Source organism: Emydura macquarii, unplaced genomic scaffold (assembly GCF_026122565.2).
Source record: "Emydura macquarii macquarii isolate MOO-44397 ecotype Brisbane River unplaced genomic scaffold, CSIRO-AGI_Emac_v2 contig_3287, whole genome shotgun sequence".
Lineage (NCBI taxonomy): Eukaryota > Metazoa > Chordata > Testudines > Chelidae > Emydura > Emydura macquarii.
Window position 1 is genome coordinate 4,833,634 of NW_027133424.1, and position 16,263 is coordinate 4,849,896.

The 16,263-nt window shown below is 46.6% G+C and overlaps 3 protein-coding genes across 4 annotated transcripts in view; 2 read left to right on the forward strand and 1 right to left on the reverse strand.

Moving 5' to 3' along the window:
• RC3H1 (ring finger and CCCH-type domains 1) overlaps positions 1-2,185 on the forward strand; it is a 100,007-nt gene extending 97,822 nt beyond the window's left edge. The window contains exon 21 of the mRNA XM_067532452.1: positions 2,140-2,185. The gene's annotated coding sequence lies outside the window, so the exon portion shown is untranslated. The remainder of the gene's footprint in view (positions 1-2,139) is intronic.
• The window catches only part of ZBTB37 (zinc finger and BTB domain containing 37), a 69,800-nt gene that overhangs the window by 15,673 nt on the left and 37,864 nt on the right, over positions 1-16,263 (reverse strand). The window lies entirely within an intron of this gene.
• SERPINC1 (serpin family C member 1) lies at positions 4,023-16,141 on the forward strand. Of its 2 annotated transcripts, XM_067532463.1 has the most exons (8): positions 4,028-4,176; positions 5,452-5,559; positions 6,624-7,002; positions 9,823-10,038; positions 10,399-10,536; positions 12,014-12,407; positions 12,965-13,029; positions 15,562-16,141. In XM_067532463.1, the coding sequence occupies exons 2-8, from the start codon at positions 5,471-5,473 to the stop codon at positions 15,733-15,735; spliced, it is 1,455 nt and encodes a 484-aa protein (XP_067388564.1). In that variant the 5' UTR covers positions 4,028-4,176; positions 5,452-5,470; the 3' UTR covers positions 15,736-16,141. The 2 variants fall into 2 exon arrangements, with proteins under 2 accessions (XP_067388565.1, XP_067388564.1); XM_067532464.1 differs by lacking the exon at positions 5,452-5,559 and having other exon boundaries at positions 4,023-4,176.

The following is a 16,263-nucleotide window of genomic DNA, read 5'->3' on the forward strand; positions in this document are numbered from 1 at the left end:
TAGTCTGAATTTGAAGCTTTAAAGTAACAGCCGCCCTTGTATTGCATTGAGGGAAGGAAGGGGATTGACACATACAAAAGCCAGGAAGGCCTCTGGTCTTAAAGTTAACGTTTTCCCTCGTGGTTTTAATTTAGAAGTACAAAGCAAACAATTTCACTTTTGTATTCAAAAACAAAAACCAGTTGTGTGTGCATGGTGATTATATAGAAAACGCACCATGATGAAATGCAGTTTCCTTCCTCCCTTTTGAAAGTGACTCAGCCTCATGTTGCTCCAGCATAGTTTTTAAGACTCCTAAAGGAGGATTTATTTGAACAAGTAGAAAGGGGGTGATTTAACTTTTGGTTTGTAAACAGGTGGAAGTATCTACAAAGTCTTATCTGCTTTTCTGTCAGCATTTGTATTAAATGATAAATTAATGGAGAACACATTTGAAATATCTCTCATTTTCTCTCTGGATTGAAGTGTGTATTCATCTGAGTTTGTGTGATGTGAGCCTGTTAATCATGTAGCTCTTTTCTCCAGCGCAGCGTCTAGAATGCTGCAGAGTAGGGAGCTGCCCAATAAAAAAGAAGAGAAGCCTGTGCCCTTTTTTGAAGACTTTTCCCTTCCTTCTTTGGTCATAGGAGTCATGGCAGGCTCAGGCACAATGGTAACACCCCCCCTTTAATCATTTCCTTTGAGTGGAGTGATTTTTGTGCACTGTGTATCCACCAGACACGAACAAAAAAGGGATGTTTGAGACCATCCTTTATTATTGTTCAAAGAACCTGTGCTCTACAAGTGCAGGGATGACAGTCTTAGGTCTGAAATACAAACAGTTCACCTCATTGAATATTGGATTTGTTTTAGTACATTTGCTTCAGAATGAGAGTTACGCCAAGCCCATGACCTATTACATATTTTTGCGTTCTTCGTCACACCCAAACCACCTGCTTTTTATTGGCATTGCCAAGCCTACCAACTGGTTGCAGATTTTTTTAGACCTCTTGAGGATGGGGGACATCAAGTGTGTGGAGCAAGGTCTTCCTTCCGTGAAAATTCTGTCTTGCTCTACCCAATTCCATTCAGCACAAACCCAGGGCAACCCCTGTAACTGGAAACTCATTCAGCCATTTGTGTATGCTACGTTCATCTTCAGTGTTGGACCCCAGGCATCATTCATCCCATCTGATGTGCACGTTTGTTGTGTGGCTGATCGTTATCGTGACTACATTTAAGGCCCCCTCACCAGTCCATGTGTTCCTTGCTTGTTGTTATGCTCAGACTGCGTTCGTTCCTGTGGAGTGACTAATGCTCAGTGTAGCATGCTGAAAAGTTCACCTCTCTTCCCAAATAGTCCAGACCCCAGGATGCTGTGGAGCCCACCTAAGTAGGGAAAACTCTGTGGTTTTAAAAAGGAAATCCACAAGTTAAAGGACGAATCTGGTCCCTTAGGTAGGGATCCGTGGTTGCTCTGAGGGATTGGCACTTTTCATGTTCAGAGTGCTTTAGAGATACTAATTAACCTTTATCTTGTTCCTTTGTGAGAGAACATTTATTCTCCCCCATTTTATGGATGCAGTAACTGAGGCGGGGGTTGTGCCTATCCCAAACCAACTGAGGGAATCTGTCACAATGGACTAATTTGTGAGGCTGCTTGAATCTCAGTCCTCCTCCCGGTCTGCAGCTCCCTGCAAAAGCCTGGTGATGTACACCTAAGGCATAAAGCCTGGCCACCATTCCTACAGCCTCCTCAAATCTGCTTCAGTGCCTCTTTTCTCCTGAGGAGAGACTGTAAAAGCCTTACCAGTGTGCTCAGAAACAGCTCCACCCACTTTTGTCTCCTGAACCATAAGCCACTCAAAATAGGTTGTTCATGGCTCTGCCAAGATCAAAACAGTTTTCAGATGGGGCAACTGAGGCGTGCATACTCCACTGCCTTATGTGCAACTCCTAGGGCACCTGTTGGCCCCTGTGACATCTATGTATTGCACAAAAGAGTGGCCATATCCAAAGGCATGTAATATTTCAAAAAGCAGTCTGCCTGGATGAGTGACACATACTGGCGGCCTGTCTGCTTTTACCTGCTATAGTGGGGGAGACTTTCTGCAAAGCCTCACATTTTCTCTGTTGTGAATTGTGACTTTTCTCCCCTAGAGTTGAGGATAAGAGACCTGATACTAAGTCCTATGGTTGATGCTTCTGAACCTCCGCCACCAGGTGAGCATATAGGTAGGTCACTAGCTCCGTCTCTCACTTGAGGAACAGACGCTGATGCCTGCAGAGTGCAGCAGAGATGCGTGTTCCAACCTGAGACCGTGCATGTCACCATCGGGACAAAAACTGCTTGCTCCACAGAATCAGACAAAAAGCAAACCATTTTTATATCATGTATTTTCCATGTCGAACACAAGAATAGTACCTGTGCTGTCTTGGCATGTGACTTTCATGTTGGCCTCCTCCCACCCCCATCTGCTATGAATCTATGCTCCAAAACAGTGCTTTAAGAACCTAGACAGACAAGGTATCTGAAGAGCTTGGTGTAAGCTCAAAAGCTTCTATCACACCAACAGAAGTTATTCCACTAAAAGATACTACTTTATCCATTTTCTGTCTCTACTTTCCTGGGACCAGCACGGCTACACTACCGCTGCCTGCTATAAAAACCTGTTGGTTTTTATAAAATCACTTTTGGAGCAGAGGAAGCTTTTATCTTGGCTAAATGGACACAAATCTGCACTACAGTCTACCCCCTGCCAATGTAATCTGCCCTATGTATGTGGATTTTTTTTTTTTTTTTTTTTTTTTTTTTTTTTTTTTTTTAAAAGACCAATTCTGCTGCAACCTTAACTTTGGAGTTGGTGCCATTCCAACTCCCACTACAGTCAGTGGAAATCTTGGTGTACATCAGTGTGCATTGGGCCAGGCTCTTAGCCCTTTGCTGCAGAGCAGGTTGATAATACTTTTCTTGTCCTGGTGGAAAATACACATCCCCGGTGAATTAAGGGGAGAGGGACCATGATGGGTGCCTTCCTTTGACTACATTGAAAGTTTGTTCATTTACTGGATCCTCAATTAAAGGACCTACAAATGATATTTGGTGAATGGAAAATAATGACCTGTGGGTTTTTTAATTGATTTTCTCTCCCACTCAGCAGTGCTGAGAACCCTGAACTCCCATTGAAGTCTATGGGACCCTGTCAGTGCTCAGCCCCTTGGAAAACCGGTCTGATAACCCTTTAGAGCCCTGCACTAAAACCCTCTAGCCTAAATTATGGCTCATCTCCCGTGGAGAGGGAGTTCAAATATTGCCTTCTAAGGGCTTATCTTTGTGTTACTCAATAACTTCCATTGCTGCTCTGGCTCATGGTCCTGTTCTGCCAAAACCTGCTCTCTGGCAGGAATGAAAACAGGAGAGTGCTTCACAAAACCTCGCTTTTTTTTTTTTTTTGTCTGCACGGTCCTGGGCAGCTTGCTGGCAGTGTTCAGAGGGTAACATGCACTGGCATCTATTGTGAAGATGTTACTGATTATTGCAGGGATATTGCATGATACAACACATCAGATCGGCTTTTTTAATCAAGCAATGTTACATTTATAGAGCAAACTGCAGCTGAGCTCTTGAATTAAATCAACACCTGGCTCCCATCATGGCCACTTGTGAAGTAGGGAAGCATCATGATCCCCAGTTTGCCAATGGGAAAACTATAGGACAGAAGTATGTGATTTAGCCAGAACTCCATGTGTAAATCTTCCCCGACTTGTATTTGGTTGTTCAATGGTGGTGAAGACTATTGTCCTGAGCTAAGTTTCTAAATCTACAATCATTTGGATTCTGGAAAACTTCTTTGTGTTTTATCAGCCAGGGTTGGGAGGCCCTGGAGTCTGTGTGGAGAAGGTGACCAAACTTTCCCTCTCCAGACTGAACTTTAAAACCTTTTTCAGATCAAACATTGTTTTGTTCAACTCTTTGCTTAACCTTCCATATTCGGTCATCAACCTTTGACCCTAACATCCCACATCTTCCCTCCCGCTCTCCCTTGACTCGACTGCGTTCTGGTTGGGTGCAGAAATTCAGTGCAGAAGCTACTATTGACTAGATTGGTCTCGGATTTTTCCCTGACCTAAAGCAAGCCTGTCATCGTACATTGCAGATCAGGTCTTGCAGGCGAGGATCTGAGACGCCAGAAGAAGGTAAGAGGAATTGCTTCCTTCCAATGAGATTTTCATGTTCATTAACATGGCTTCTCATGAACTCATCCTCCTTGGTAGAAACCTACCAACTCCAGCCACTGCTGAATTGCTTGTCTGTCTGACTGCGTGGTGCTGAGGGACTGTTTTTGTAGAACTTGGACTAGGTTCCTTAGAGCTTCCTGTCCTGCTCCCTAGAATGCCTGAAAAACCTTGGCTTTTTAAGAAACTGAAGTAGGGGGCATTTCATGTTTCAAGAAGGCTTGGAAAGTCCCAGCTCTTACCTGTCTCTAAAATGCTGTGTCTCAGATTGGGGACGTCAGTGGGTCTCCTACTTTCCTGGGAATTTCACAACAAAGCCCTGCTGGGAGAAATTCCACCAAAGCTTAAGCTCCTTAATATTTGCTGGGCTTTTAAGCTCTCAGAGCAAATAATACTGACTGACTTCTTGGAGCTACTTCTAACATGGTGTGGAGGGGGAACGCATCTGGCATGTTTGCAAATTAGCCGTAGGTTTGTAACACTAGTGAATGCTGCCCTTCGGAAGACTGTGTTGAGCAAAGGTGGCTAGTACTGGAGTAGAAGGTGACTGGGATACTCAAAGCCTGACTCTGCTAGGGAAGGAGAGGAGGAGGTTGTTTTTAAAGTGTTTTCTGCTTGTTGACTCCTGCACCTCCCGTAAGCAATGCAAGAGACTGCTTGGAGCCTTGCAATTTTGAGTTGACTCAGCTCTCCCATTCCAGCATTAGGATAGAAGAGGGGTGGGGGGAATGATCTGCTCCACTCTCTCTTTTTTACCAGTTCTGCTGTAAGGTATCAGCATTGTATGTTTCTGTAGCCCCTCTCCTCCTGGAAGGATCCCAAAGCACTTCATGTATTACGTATGTGCACCCATCACTGGGATGGAGTGTGTCCACCAAACAGCTTCTTGCACAACAGTGGAGGGGGAGAGGGAGCATTTTAGCCAAGATCACAAGGACGGATCACTGTCATGAAAAGTAACAAAGGCTCTTTGAACATGGTAGATGCCACCTCTGAGTTGGATGGGGTTTTTTGTAGGGTTTTATCTGAATCACTCAAGATGAGCTGCATGGTACACAATTCGTCTGGTATATGTTGTTTCTGATGTATGTTGGTCTGAGATGACCCTGCTTGGAGTTGAAATTTTGCTTCTAAGGAGTCAAGGGGTGAAATCATGGTATCACCGATTACTCAATGCGAGTTTTCCATTGACTGCAGTCAGGCTTGAATTCCATCCACCCTCTGTGTTTAAAACAGGATCGCTTTCAGTTTTCTCATGAAAAAAGGCAAGACAGCCAATCTTCTTGGATCTGTTTACGTTTGCATGCATGCCCATTGCAGTGATATCGAGCACCTTTCTATAAGGTATGTATCACTAGAGGCGGGCCCACGTCTGTGGAGTTCACTCCTGAAGAGTGAACCGGGTTATGCAAAAATCGGTTCCTAGATACTCTGATGATAGGCATGAGGTATGTGTCTCTGTAACGGCTTTTAGCTTTGAAAGAATTCTGACTAGGGTATCAGGGACAGCATGTCTCTGCCTGTAAATAACCCTGTCCTTTCAGTTGAGACTGAGCTGAGTTAGGGCCCTGCAGCTTGCTGCTGCTGCTCCTCACAACTTCCTGAAATGAGACATACGATGCAAAATCAATCACGGATACAATGGTGGTGGAGCAACTATAATACTCAGAATAACCAGCAGAACAGCTGCTGGTTAAAAGTGAAGAAAGCAGCAGCAGTTCTGGCTGTCCAAGTACACAGCAGAGGCCCTCGTGTGCAGCTCTTGCTCCCAATAGGAATGAAAGGTTCAGAAGCTAGTACTGTGGGTAGCTTTCCTGGCAATTGGCTTCCAGTCCTTCATTCTGTTTCTAGATATTTCTGTACCACTTGTCATCAGCAGAGGTGTGACCATTAGAACCCATATGATAGTTATCTGGCTAACCTGTGCCTTGAGTATGACGTTCTGATAGGGAAATCAGGCCAAGCTGGAAAAGGATTGTCAGTAATACTGACTTATCTTGCAGGGGCACAGTGAGTGTTAACAAATGTAAAGTGCATTGAGATCCTCAGACGGCAGGTGCTGCAGATGTGCAAAGTAAGGTGCTGGGAAGGCACCTCTGCTCAGCCCCTTACAGGACTGTCCCTTTAAAAGACCATTTTACTGTCCCCTCACTTTCCTGACTTGGTATTTCCCATGTCAATAACTTTCAGTCACAGGAAGTAGAACTGGGACTAAGTCGTGGCGCTTGTCTCACACTAAGGACTAGGAAAATGTTTAGAGGCATGGGACCATTCCCATATGCAGATTGCAGTGGGCGTAGTGAGTTTGGAGAGGAGACACAGAGACGGCTGTTATGTTCATGAGTCCATTTGGAGGGATGGCTCGTGCTGAATTTCCAGCTGGATTGTAACTTTCTTTCTGGTTTCAGGAGGATGCATCTGCTCATGTTGTTGGTCATCAGCCTTTGGGGTGCAGTAGCTCCCCAGCTCCACCCTGTGAAAGACATCTGCATTGCAAAACCAAAGGACATCCCTGTGAATCCCATGTGCATATACCGTAACCCTGAGAAGAAGGAGGGTGAGGGGTTAGGGCCGGAGCAAGTGAAGGAGAAGATCCCAGAGTCTACTAATCCCCGGGTCTGGGAGTTATCAAAGGCCAACTCCCGCTTCGCTATGGTATTCTACAAGTACCTGGCAGACTCCAAGAATGATCATGAAAACATCTTCATGTCACCCCTCAGCATCTCCACGGCCTTTGCTATGACCAAGCTCGGTGCCTGTGGTAATACCCTCCAGCAGCTCATGGAGGTGAGTGGCACCATGTCCACCTCTTCCAGTTTGCTATCCTGCAGCTTAAGTTAGAGCAAGGTTACTAAAGGCTGGCTGCCAGCTATAGGTCAGTGATAAAGCCCCTCAGCTCAAGACATTTCCCTGTGCAGAGAAGAACTAGCGGCTCAACAAGCCCCTTGTCAGGGCCACCTCTGTCCTTGTGGAGAGCACTGCAGGAAACTCCAAGCTGGCTTTACTTGGGCTCATGGGAATTCCAACATCTCTAGCTCCAATGGACAGAGTAAATTCTTCTGACATATGCTGGGTTTGGGCCTACTGGAGGAGAGGGAAACTCTTCTGGAGGTGGGGAAGAGAAGGCAAATACTTTGCTCCTAGTGGTCCTTTGTGTGCAACTAGCTAACGTTAGATATGCAGGGATAGATCATCCTTGTGCTGAACTCTGAGGGAAATCCAATGAGACTTGGTCATGGGGTTAGAGTTAGAGCTCCTCCCCCTTTCTACAGGAGCTCACACTCAGGATGTTCCTGCCCAGATAGAGGGGGAAGCTCCCCTATCGCTCTCTGGAAAGCTGCTAGAGGAAGAATGCGTCATGGAATGAATAAGGGACCAGGTGAAGACCACTGACTGACTTCTATGTTCAAACAAAATAAATACCCCATAAATAAATTCACAGCATCACCCAATATCAAGGACGCTGAGTCCCTTATTGATCTCAAGGCACTTAGGAGACATTCAGTGCAGTTATAGCGGAGCTTGCCTACCCTAGGGAAATCTATGGTACTAGCCACTGAGTAGGTCCCACCAGTGTGCCTCTAATGGCATAAGTTCCATTGATGCTAATGCAGCCCCTTGTGAGCTCACACACACAAGTGCTTCCTTCAGTGAGTGCACAGCCGCGCTAGCACCGTTTGCAATAGATTTGCAAAACGGGCTTAATGTCCTCACTTTGCTTGTGACCCCATTAGCAAAAATAGGAATAAAAAGGTGCATGAAGCATCTCCCTGGAGTCAGCTCCAGGGCATTCTCCAGATCCATGCGCAGTTGTTGCCAGGTGATGACTCTGGTGGCCCAAATGAAATGAGTTTGGTCTCAATCCAGCACCCAGGTGTCAACATCCTCAAACTACCAGCACAATTCATACCTTTGTCAGCTGTCACTGCAGAGGGGCCAAAGGCCAAATGGACCACAGACTGGGCTGCCATTTTGCACCAAGACGTGGTCATTCTAGGTCAGAGTTGAGCCATGTTGGAACAATGCTGGGGGAAAGTTTACCCTGCTGCTTCCTGTTCTATGGCTAAACAGGATTTTGGTCTCCAGGACTGTGACTGCAGCAACTTCCACCAGCATGAGTTTCTCTTTGGGAAGACTTCCAATAACCCAAATAAAGCTGAAACAGAGTGCAGCTGAACTGAGGAGCAGGGGTTTCTGCTGCTCACAGCAGCCAGCAAAAAACAGTTTAGGCAAGTGATGCTAGGCTGTGGCTCGTGTGATTTTTCCCCCTCCCCATCCCCCCCGGGTCTCTAGTTTCCTACTGGGGCCATGGTAGTGTTAGTTTTCAGATGATCAGATGATTGTCTAGGCTGGAGCAAAGTGATCGCTCCAGAAACAAAACCCATCTTTTACCCACCCAGCAGATTATGGGGTACTTGAGCCCCACTTGTAATTGGGATTCTTGCTCCATTCATTGTGCTTGTGCTGCTCTTCTTTGATGACGAACCAAGTGAGCGGTGTACTGTGGGCACAGGACTGTGAGCCAGATGTTCTGGCCCTTCTGCTGACACCAGTTTCCTATGTAGTAGGGTTATCTGTCTAAGGTACCTAGAGTGATCCCCATTGCTGTAGTATCAGAGCACCTCACAATCTTCAATAGATTTATCCTCCCAACACCCTTGTGAGGTAAGGAAATGCTGTCTTCCCTTTTCAAAAAGGGCACCAGGATTCAGAGAAGCTATTGTCTACCTAGGAAAGTTATACTGGTATAAAGTATGGAGGTGTGAATTTAGACCACTATAGTTAGACTGGTGTAACACTCCGTGTGGCCACTCTTATTCCTGAATAAGCATGTCTACATGGGTACTTGATACTGGTATAATTAGTGATTTAACTATACTGGTATAACTGGAAATGTTTCTTGTGTAGACAAGCCCTTAGTCACGCAGGAATCCTGTAGCATATCTGGAAATTGAAACTGGGTCTCCCAGTCCTAGGCTAGTGCCAAGGATTTAAAAAGAATCCAGGTCTCCTAATTCCAGGTAAGCAGCCATGAGGTCTTCATTCACTTCCTGAAAGGAGAGGGGAGGACAATTGGTGAACAAGAATTCTGAAGCTGTTCTTAGTGTAATGTAGTGGCTTAAAAGAAGGTAGAGAGAGATGGGGTCAGGCAAAAGGGGCAGTTAGGGAGGGGCCTGGGCAACGCATAGTCTGAGCATGGGAGAGGAGGTGTCTGCTTTGAAGGGGAGGAGGAGAAAGGAGCAGTAGCATGATTTTTACATAGAAGTTCTGTGTTAAATTTGATGTGTTCTGGCTATTTCAAAGCTTTGTTTCTGCACAGCTGCACACAGCTTTCATGCAGAGAGGCTCAGCTGCAAAGATTGTGGGTGCGTCTAAACTCAACAAATGTCCAGGCCTGATCTAGGGGGTTGCATCAGGCCACTCTCTGCTTTCATGTGAAAAAAAAACAAACGAACCAAGAGTTCTTGCCAAGTTCAGAATGGGTGGCCCATTGTTCCTGTGCCCATGGAGCTAAAGAGCAGTAATCACACCATCCCCTCTGCCTGAGGCTAGAGGAAATGGAGAGCCTGGTCTGTGGTTCTTTCTCTCACTCCTTTGGTTCCCTAGGTTTTCCGGTTTGACACAATTTCAGAGAAGACATCTGATCAGATCCACTTCTTCTTTGCCAAGCTGAATTGCCGGCTTTATAAGAAGGCCAACCAATCCTCTGAGCTGGTGTCAGCCAATCGCCTCTTTGGGGAGAAATCTCTGATCTTCAACGAGACCTACCAGAACATCAGTGAGGTGGTTTATGGAGCCAAACTCTGGCCCTTGAACTTCAAAGTGAGTCTGACACACTTTGATTTGTCTCTTCCCAGTTCCTTATGCTGTTGCTAAACTCTCCCCCACATCACTGGACCAACCGAAAAGGCACTGTGAACTGGGGGGGCGGGAGGGGGAAAGTTGTGTGTACTCAAATGCAGCACAGTTTTGCTATGGACCTAGCCTGCTTTAATCTCAGATACAGGTTCATCCATTTAAAAGCTGCTTGCTTCTGAACGCTGCAGCATGGTGCTCAGAAGACACTGTCTTCATTGGGAACGTGCTCCCTGTTTATCTGTGGCCGCTTCCTATGGGAAGAGACAATGAGGTGTTGAAAATCCCCATTTAATTTTTTGTTTTGTTTTTGGTCTGTTCCTCCAGGAAAAGCCAGAGCAGTCGAGGAATCTAATTAATGAGTGGGTTGCTAATAAAACAGAGAAGCGCATTACTGAGGTGATCCCCGAAGGAGGCATTGATGACCTCACTGTCTTGGTGCTGGTCAACACCATTTATTTTAAGGTATGGCAAACAGCCCTAGGGAGAAACCCTGCTCCCTTGATGGGGGGAGAAGATAGTCTAGCCAGGTGATGAGAAATTGGTAGATCATTCTCCTAACCCAAATACACTGAAGCTTTAAGAAATGGATATGCTGGCTCAGGCCTGTCAACCTGTGATGGCTAATGTGAGAGTCAAATAGGGAACAATAGTGAAAACCCAGACACACCAGCATTGGGATAGAACTCCGAAGTGAACCTCACTATAAGTTAGAGGGGTGCAAACCAAATAAAAAACTGGGATCTTTCCGTCCCTGATTTGTGTATATTGGGGGAGAGGTCCAGAATCCAGATCAGAATTCCTTGCCTGGACCCTGTTTCTACAATGGGTCGTGCCAAAATCCCAGATCCAAACACCCCTAAGATACAGCAAGAATCTGAAATTTGAACCCTGCTCCAAATTCTACAGCCCAGAAAGTGCATCTGACGGGTGTGATTTCACTGCCCGAGCTGAGTGAGATGCACAGTCAACAAACAGCAAAACCAAGGGACAAGTCAGTGAGTTCTATACATTAATTTAGTTTTGGGGAGGTAGTGGGGGCTGAAGAGCATCCTTTTGGGATAGGGCAGTTCCCTAAACCAGCTCTACCACTGAGCTGCTATGTCATGTCAGCTGAGTGACTTAGGCCTTGTCTACACCCATGGTTATGCCAGCAAAACTTGGTTGCTCTGGGGTGTGAAGGAAAACACACACCCACCCCCCAAGTGATACACATTTTTTACTGGCATAAGCATGAGTGTGGACAGCGCTGTGTTGGCAAGAGATGCTCTCTTTGACATAGCTACTGCCACTCGTTTAGGTGGCTTTATTATGTCGGCAGGAGAGAGCTCTCCTGCCGACATAGCATGGCTACACTTGTGCTCATGCTGGCAAAACTTATATCGCTTATAGTTTTTTTTCACACCCCTCAGTGACAAAGTTTTGCCGGCATAACTGTGAGTGTAGACAAGCCCTTAGCCTCTCTGTGTCTGTTTCCCTATCTGTCCCCAACTCCCCCCACCGTGGGGGAGGTGAGGTTGTGAGGCTAACTTCATTGTTTGCTTTGTGTGTGTGTGTGTGTGTGATCGGGGTCCGTTGAGAGGTGCTGCAGAAATGCAAAGTACTGTTAACTACAACAGTGGTGAGCCAGCACATTCCCTCACAAAACTTTGGGCGGATTCAGGTTCAGTGGGACCTTGAACTCTGTTTGCTTTTGCTTCTGAAAGATTAAATCCTTGCTGAAGTTTTACAAAAGCCAAACCAACCCAAGTCCTGCTACCATCTCTACCATGCACAATGGGAGCTGCTGCTAGCAACAGATGGGAAGGCAGTGGTGATCTGAAGAGAAGGGGGGGAGGGGAGAGGCTGATTTTTCATGGCTCAGCGTGCGCCCTGCTTTGGGGCTGGGGTTCTCTGTTTGATCTGTGGCTGATTACTGTCTGTCTTTACCATGGTCTCCCAGGGGCAATGGAAATCGGAATTCCCTGCTCAGAACACAAAAATGGATAAGTTCCATAGAAGCGACGGCGAGATCTGTATGACCCCCATGATGTACCAGGAGACCAAGTTTCGTCACACCTCCATCCCCAGCGACCATGTGCAGGTGGTGGAGCTACCTTACAAAGGAGATGACATCACCATGGTTCTCATCCTGCCCATCGAGGGCACATCTCTGGGAGATGTGGAGCGGGATCTGACATCAGAGCGACTGCAGGGCTGGCTGGACTCTATGAAGGAAATCCCGCTCTCAGTCTACCTCCCTCGCTTCCGCGTTGAAGATAGCTTCAGCCTGAAGGAGAAGCTGCAGCACATGGGGTTGGTGGATCTCTTCAGCCCGGAAAGTGCCAAGCTGCCAGGTCAGTGCCGGCGGGTTCCCACACTGCGGGCAGAGAAATTAAATGCAGCAGCAGCATGCGGAGGGGGGCGAAGTATTTTAAAGCAGTGCTAGAATTGTAGGGGCCTCTCCACTGATTAGTGTACAGATGTCCTGATAGCCCCAGTGGTGACAGTGGGTTTTGTTAACTGGGAGCTCTGGCAGAGAGGCAAAGTCCCTAGGGGGGTGGTCTATCTGGGTCAGGGTTGAATCTACAAAAAAATGTTGTCAGACTGGCACCAACACTAAATTTGCCTGCAAATTATTCAATACTAAGGACTCAAATCTACCCTTAAATATGAACACTTAGGATTTCCATTGAAGTCACTATGGGCCCCATGCAACCCTGCCAGGGCAGAATTTGGTTCTTTAGCTTGACCCTTGTCCTCATCTCATTAACCCTTCCCCCATCAGTGGTGGTGTCTGCCTCAAACTCCCTCTGCTGTGAGAGTGACATGCTTTGGCACTCCGGGTGTTGTCTTCTCAAAAAGTTGTTCTTGAAGTTTCCAGTCTATTTATGGCTTGTTGGGGTTTTTTTAGGTATAGTTGCAGAGGGCCGTACGGACCTGTATGTGTCTGATGCTTTCCACAAAGCCTTCCTTGAGGTAAGCTGGGCTTTCCTGTCCTGTCCTGTGTTTTATCTTTTACTGTAACTTTTTTGGTTTAGTCTTTTTAACAACAACAAAAACCTTTCCCTTCTGTCTCCTCCTCCCCCACTCCCCTCCCCCAATAAAATTGTGGCATCCATCTCCGATCTAAGCCTGTGATCCTTCTGGGTTCTGGTCTGTGGCAGGTGAAGATATGGCACCAAGACCACCAACGATTTAATTCCAAAGCCCAACAGCACAAAGTAAAATGTGTGGTTCAGAGTCTATGAAGAACCTAGGGCCTGATTCAAAGCTTGAAGTCAGATCTTCCTGTTGACTCCAGAGGGCTTTGGATCAGACCCCTACTGCATTGCTGGGCCTATGCAAGCAATACCCGGACAGGTGGCTGTTTTGTCATGCCAAAAAATGGGGGGAAAGCCAGGGTTTTGGCAGGGCAACATATTCAAATGTCATCATTTCAGTTAAGGACAAAATTCTGATATGCTGCTTTAATATTAAGTTGCTTGTCCTGGGAAGTTGAGATGACAAATATCCTTCTACTTAACAATATGACTTGCTTAAAACTATTTGAATGCTATTTAATAGCTTAAAACATTTGATTAACCACCCTCATTCTTCCCTACACTGGAAGCACACACAGCCCAGTGTGTACACGTCACAAAGGCATCTTACCCCGACTAGTAATGACTCAAGACTTGTTATGAAAAACAGCTCCTAAGCCCCATGGCTTTTGTCATGGCTGTGTCAGGCATAAGCCCTGCATGGACTTACATGCATGATTATCTTTACAGTGGAGTCAAAGGCACTACTTACTGTGCTTAATGTATACATCTTTGCAGGACCAGGTCCTTGCAGCCTTAATAACTTTTTTGATTGGAGCATGGGTTATGCCCCCTTCTCTGGACTTTGTCTGCACTAGACTCTCAGCTTAAAATATCCCATTGCTGCTGTCCCAGTGTGGTTCCAGAGTTGGCGGAAGCTCTAATGTGGACGAGGTGCAATTGGTTGCCAGCATTTGAAGTCCAGTTTTTGGGTAGATCAGTTCTGAGCAGAGTAAGATGACGTGCTTAGAATGCTACTGGGTTGGAATGGAGAGGGACATTTTAAGGAGAAAGTCTAGACCAATATTATCCTTTGCAATGCATGGAACAGTGGGACAAGAAAAGTCCTTATCCCCGCCCACACTGACTCTGCTTAGCCAAGCCCACGTTGCTAAATGGGATGGGACATGGGAGTGGCTTTTTCATGTAAATGTTGACATATTTAAATGAGCTGCCCATTGTGGGTGCTTGGATGAGCGCAGTTTGCTTTATGCACGCCTGCTGCTGTTTGATAGGTGAGGCTTTAGTCAAAATAACTGCAGGCACATATCTGAAAGTAGGATCATGCCACTTCTTCCCCCTTTCATTCTCAGTTTTGAGGCAAGGACTTAGCAGGCTTTTTCTACCTTATTGGCATTATCTATGTATTGTGAGACTGTCTGGGAAGATTCTACAGCAAACCCCAGAAACCCTCCCCCTACTGAAACTCTTGCCTCGGGCAAGGATTAACAAAGTGCTGAAGTGTTCAAGGCTCTTGTACCCCAGCACAGATGGACCCTGACTATTCAAATTCTGGCCTTAGAACCTCCTGTGGGATGAGTAATTTCTAAGAGGCAACGGGGCATGCATTGTCAAAGCCAGCACACCATTTATGAACCATACGGCCAAGTCCAGTCACTGAGTTGATAGCCAGGGATCATTACGGTGGTCTTGTTTCCACAGCTAGCATTGCAGATTTAGAACTTAGACACCTCTTTCTCCATATCTAGAGTCTCCTAAGTCATCTAGGCCCAGATCCTCAAAAGTGTTTAGGTGCTGAACTCCCACTGAAACGAAAGGAGTTCGGTGCCCAAAGCCCTTTAAGGATGTGGGTCCCTCCCGCTGTGGATGCAGGACTGTCCATGTATTGACGAGCATAGCAAATGTTGTGGGCCTGGTTTTCAAGACAGCTTTGATTTGCACAAGACCATCCTTGCACGGGTTGGAAATCATGGGGTTACACCAATGCACTAGCGTTTGCAAGTGGACATGTTTGAAAAATCTGGCCTCTGAGACCCAGAGGCAGCAGATGTTAAGCAGGAGTGAAGGGCTATCGGATGACTTTTCCGGATGACTTTTCCAGATGACAAGATGATGCTTGTGTATTCTTCTGCGTGCTTCAGATCCCCAGAACAGTGGGGGGACGGAACCTTGAAACCAGCTCATTGTTAACCCTCTGTTAACCCTAGCAGATGGGCGGGTGCTCCATGTCACCACGCAAAGAAGCCTGCTGTACCTCCTGCAGCCGGCAGGGCCTGGAAGCTCTCCTCGTGCAAGGAGGAGTGAGCATTTCATGGTGGCATGACTGACTTCCCAGCCAGCGTGGGGAATGGGATTGCCAGGTTCCCCTAGCTACTAAGTCCCCACCTGGAAGCAAGGGGTGGGGGCTGGCATCTGCCCAGTGTAGATGAGGAATGTATTTTAATCCCATCTTCCGTCTGATTGGCAGGTGAACGAGGAAGGCAGTGAGGCAGCAGCTTCTACCGCAGTCGTGATCTCGGGTCGTTCATTTCCCATCAACAGAATTATCTTCAATGCTAACCGGCCTTTCCTGCTGCTCATCCGGGAAGTTGCCATCAACACCATCATCTTCATGGGCAGAATATCCAACCCCTGCTCTTAAGGAGCTGCAGCCAGATCCACAGGGGTATCCAGCCAATAAAATATTCCCTCCCAGTGTCCGTCTGTCTCCTATGCTGCATTTCTGCACTAGTGGGGGGCAGCAGTTTGGAAGGCCTGGGCAGGCCCACACTACCCAGCTTTCTCTCAGGGGAGCTGTCCCATTATTGATGCAAGCCTTACTTACAGACTGTAACCTACTACACTGTTTTGTTTGCCCTCTTACTGTCATAGTCAGGCAAGGGAGGTGATGCAGCTTGACTGATGTCTCTCTCAGCAGCAGAGGAAGTCCCAATCCTGCAATCTCTCTGTTAAAAGGAGGTTGGATTCTCCTAGTATTTTGCACCAAGATTTATGTTGTGTATCATTGTCCTCCATCAGGCCTCAACTGTGACTCTGATCACGTCCGCCATTAAAAAAAATCCAGCAAGCTAAACAATGAATGGCCCCTTTTCTCCTTGTTATAAACCTTTCAGTGTGTGAAGAAGGAGCAGGCTGGGCCCCTAGAGCCCTCAATATTTAATAAATGGGT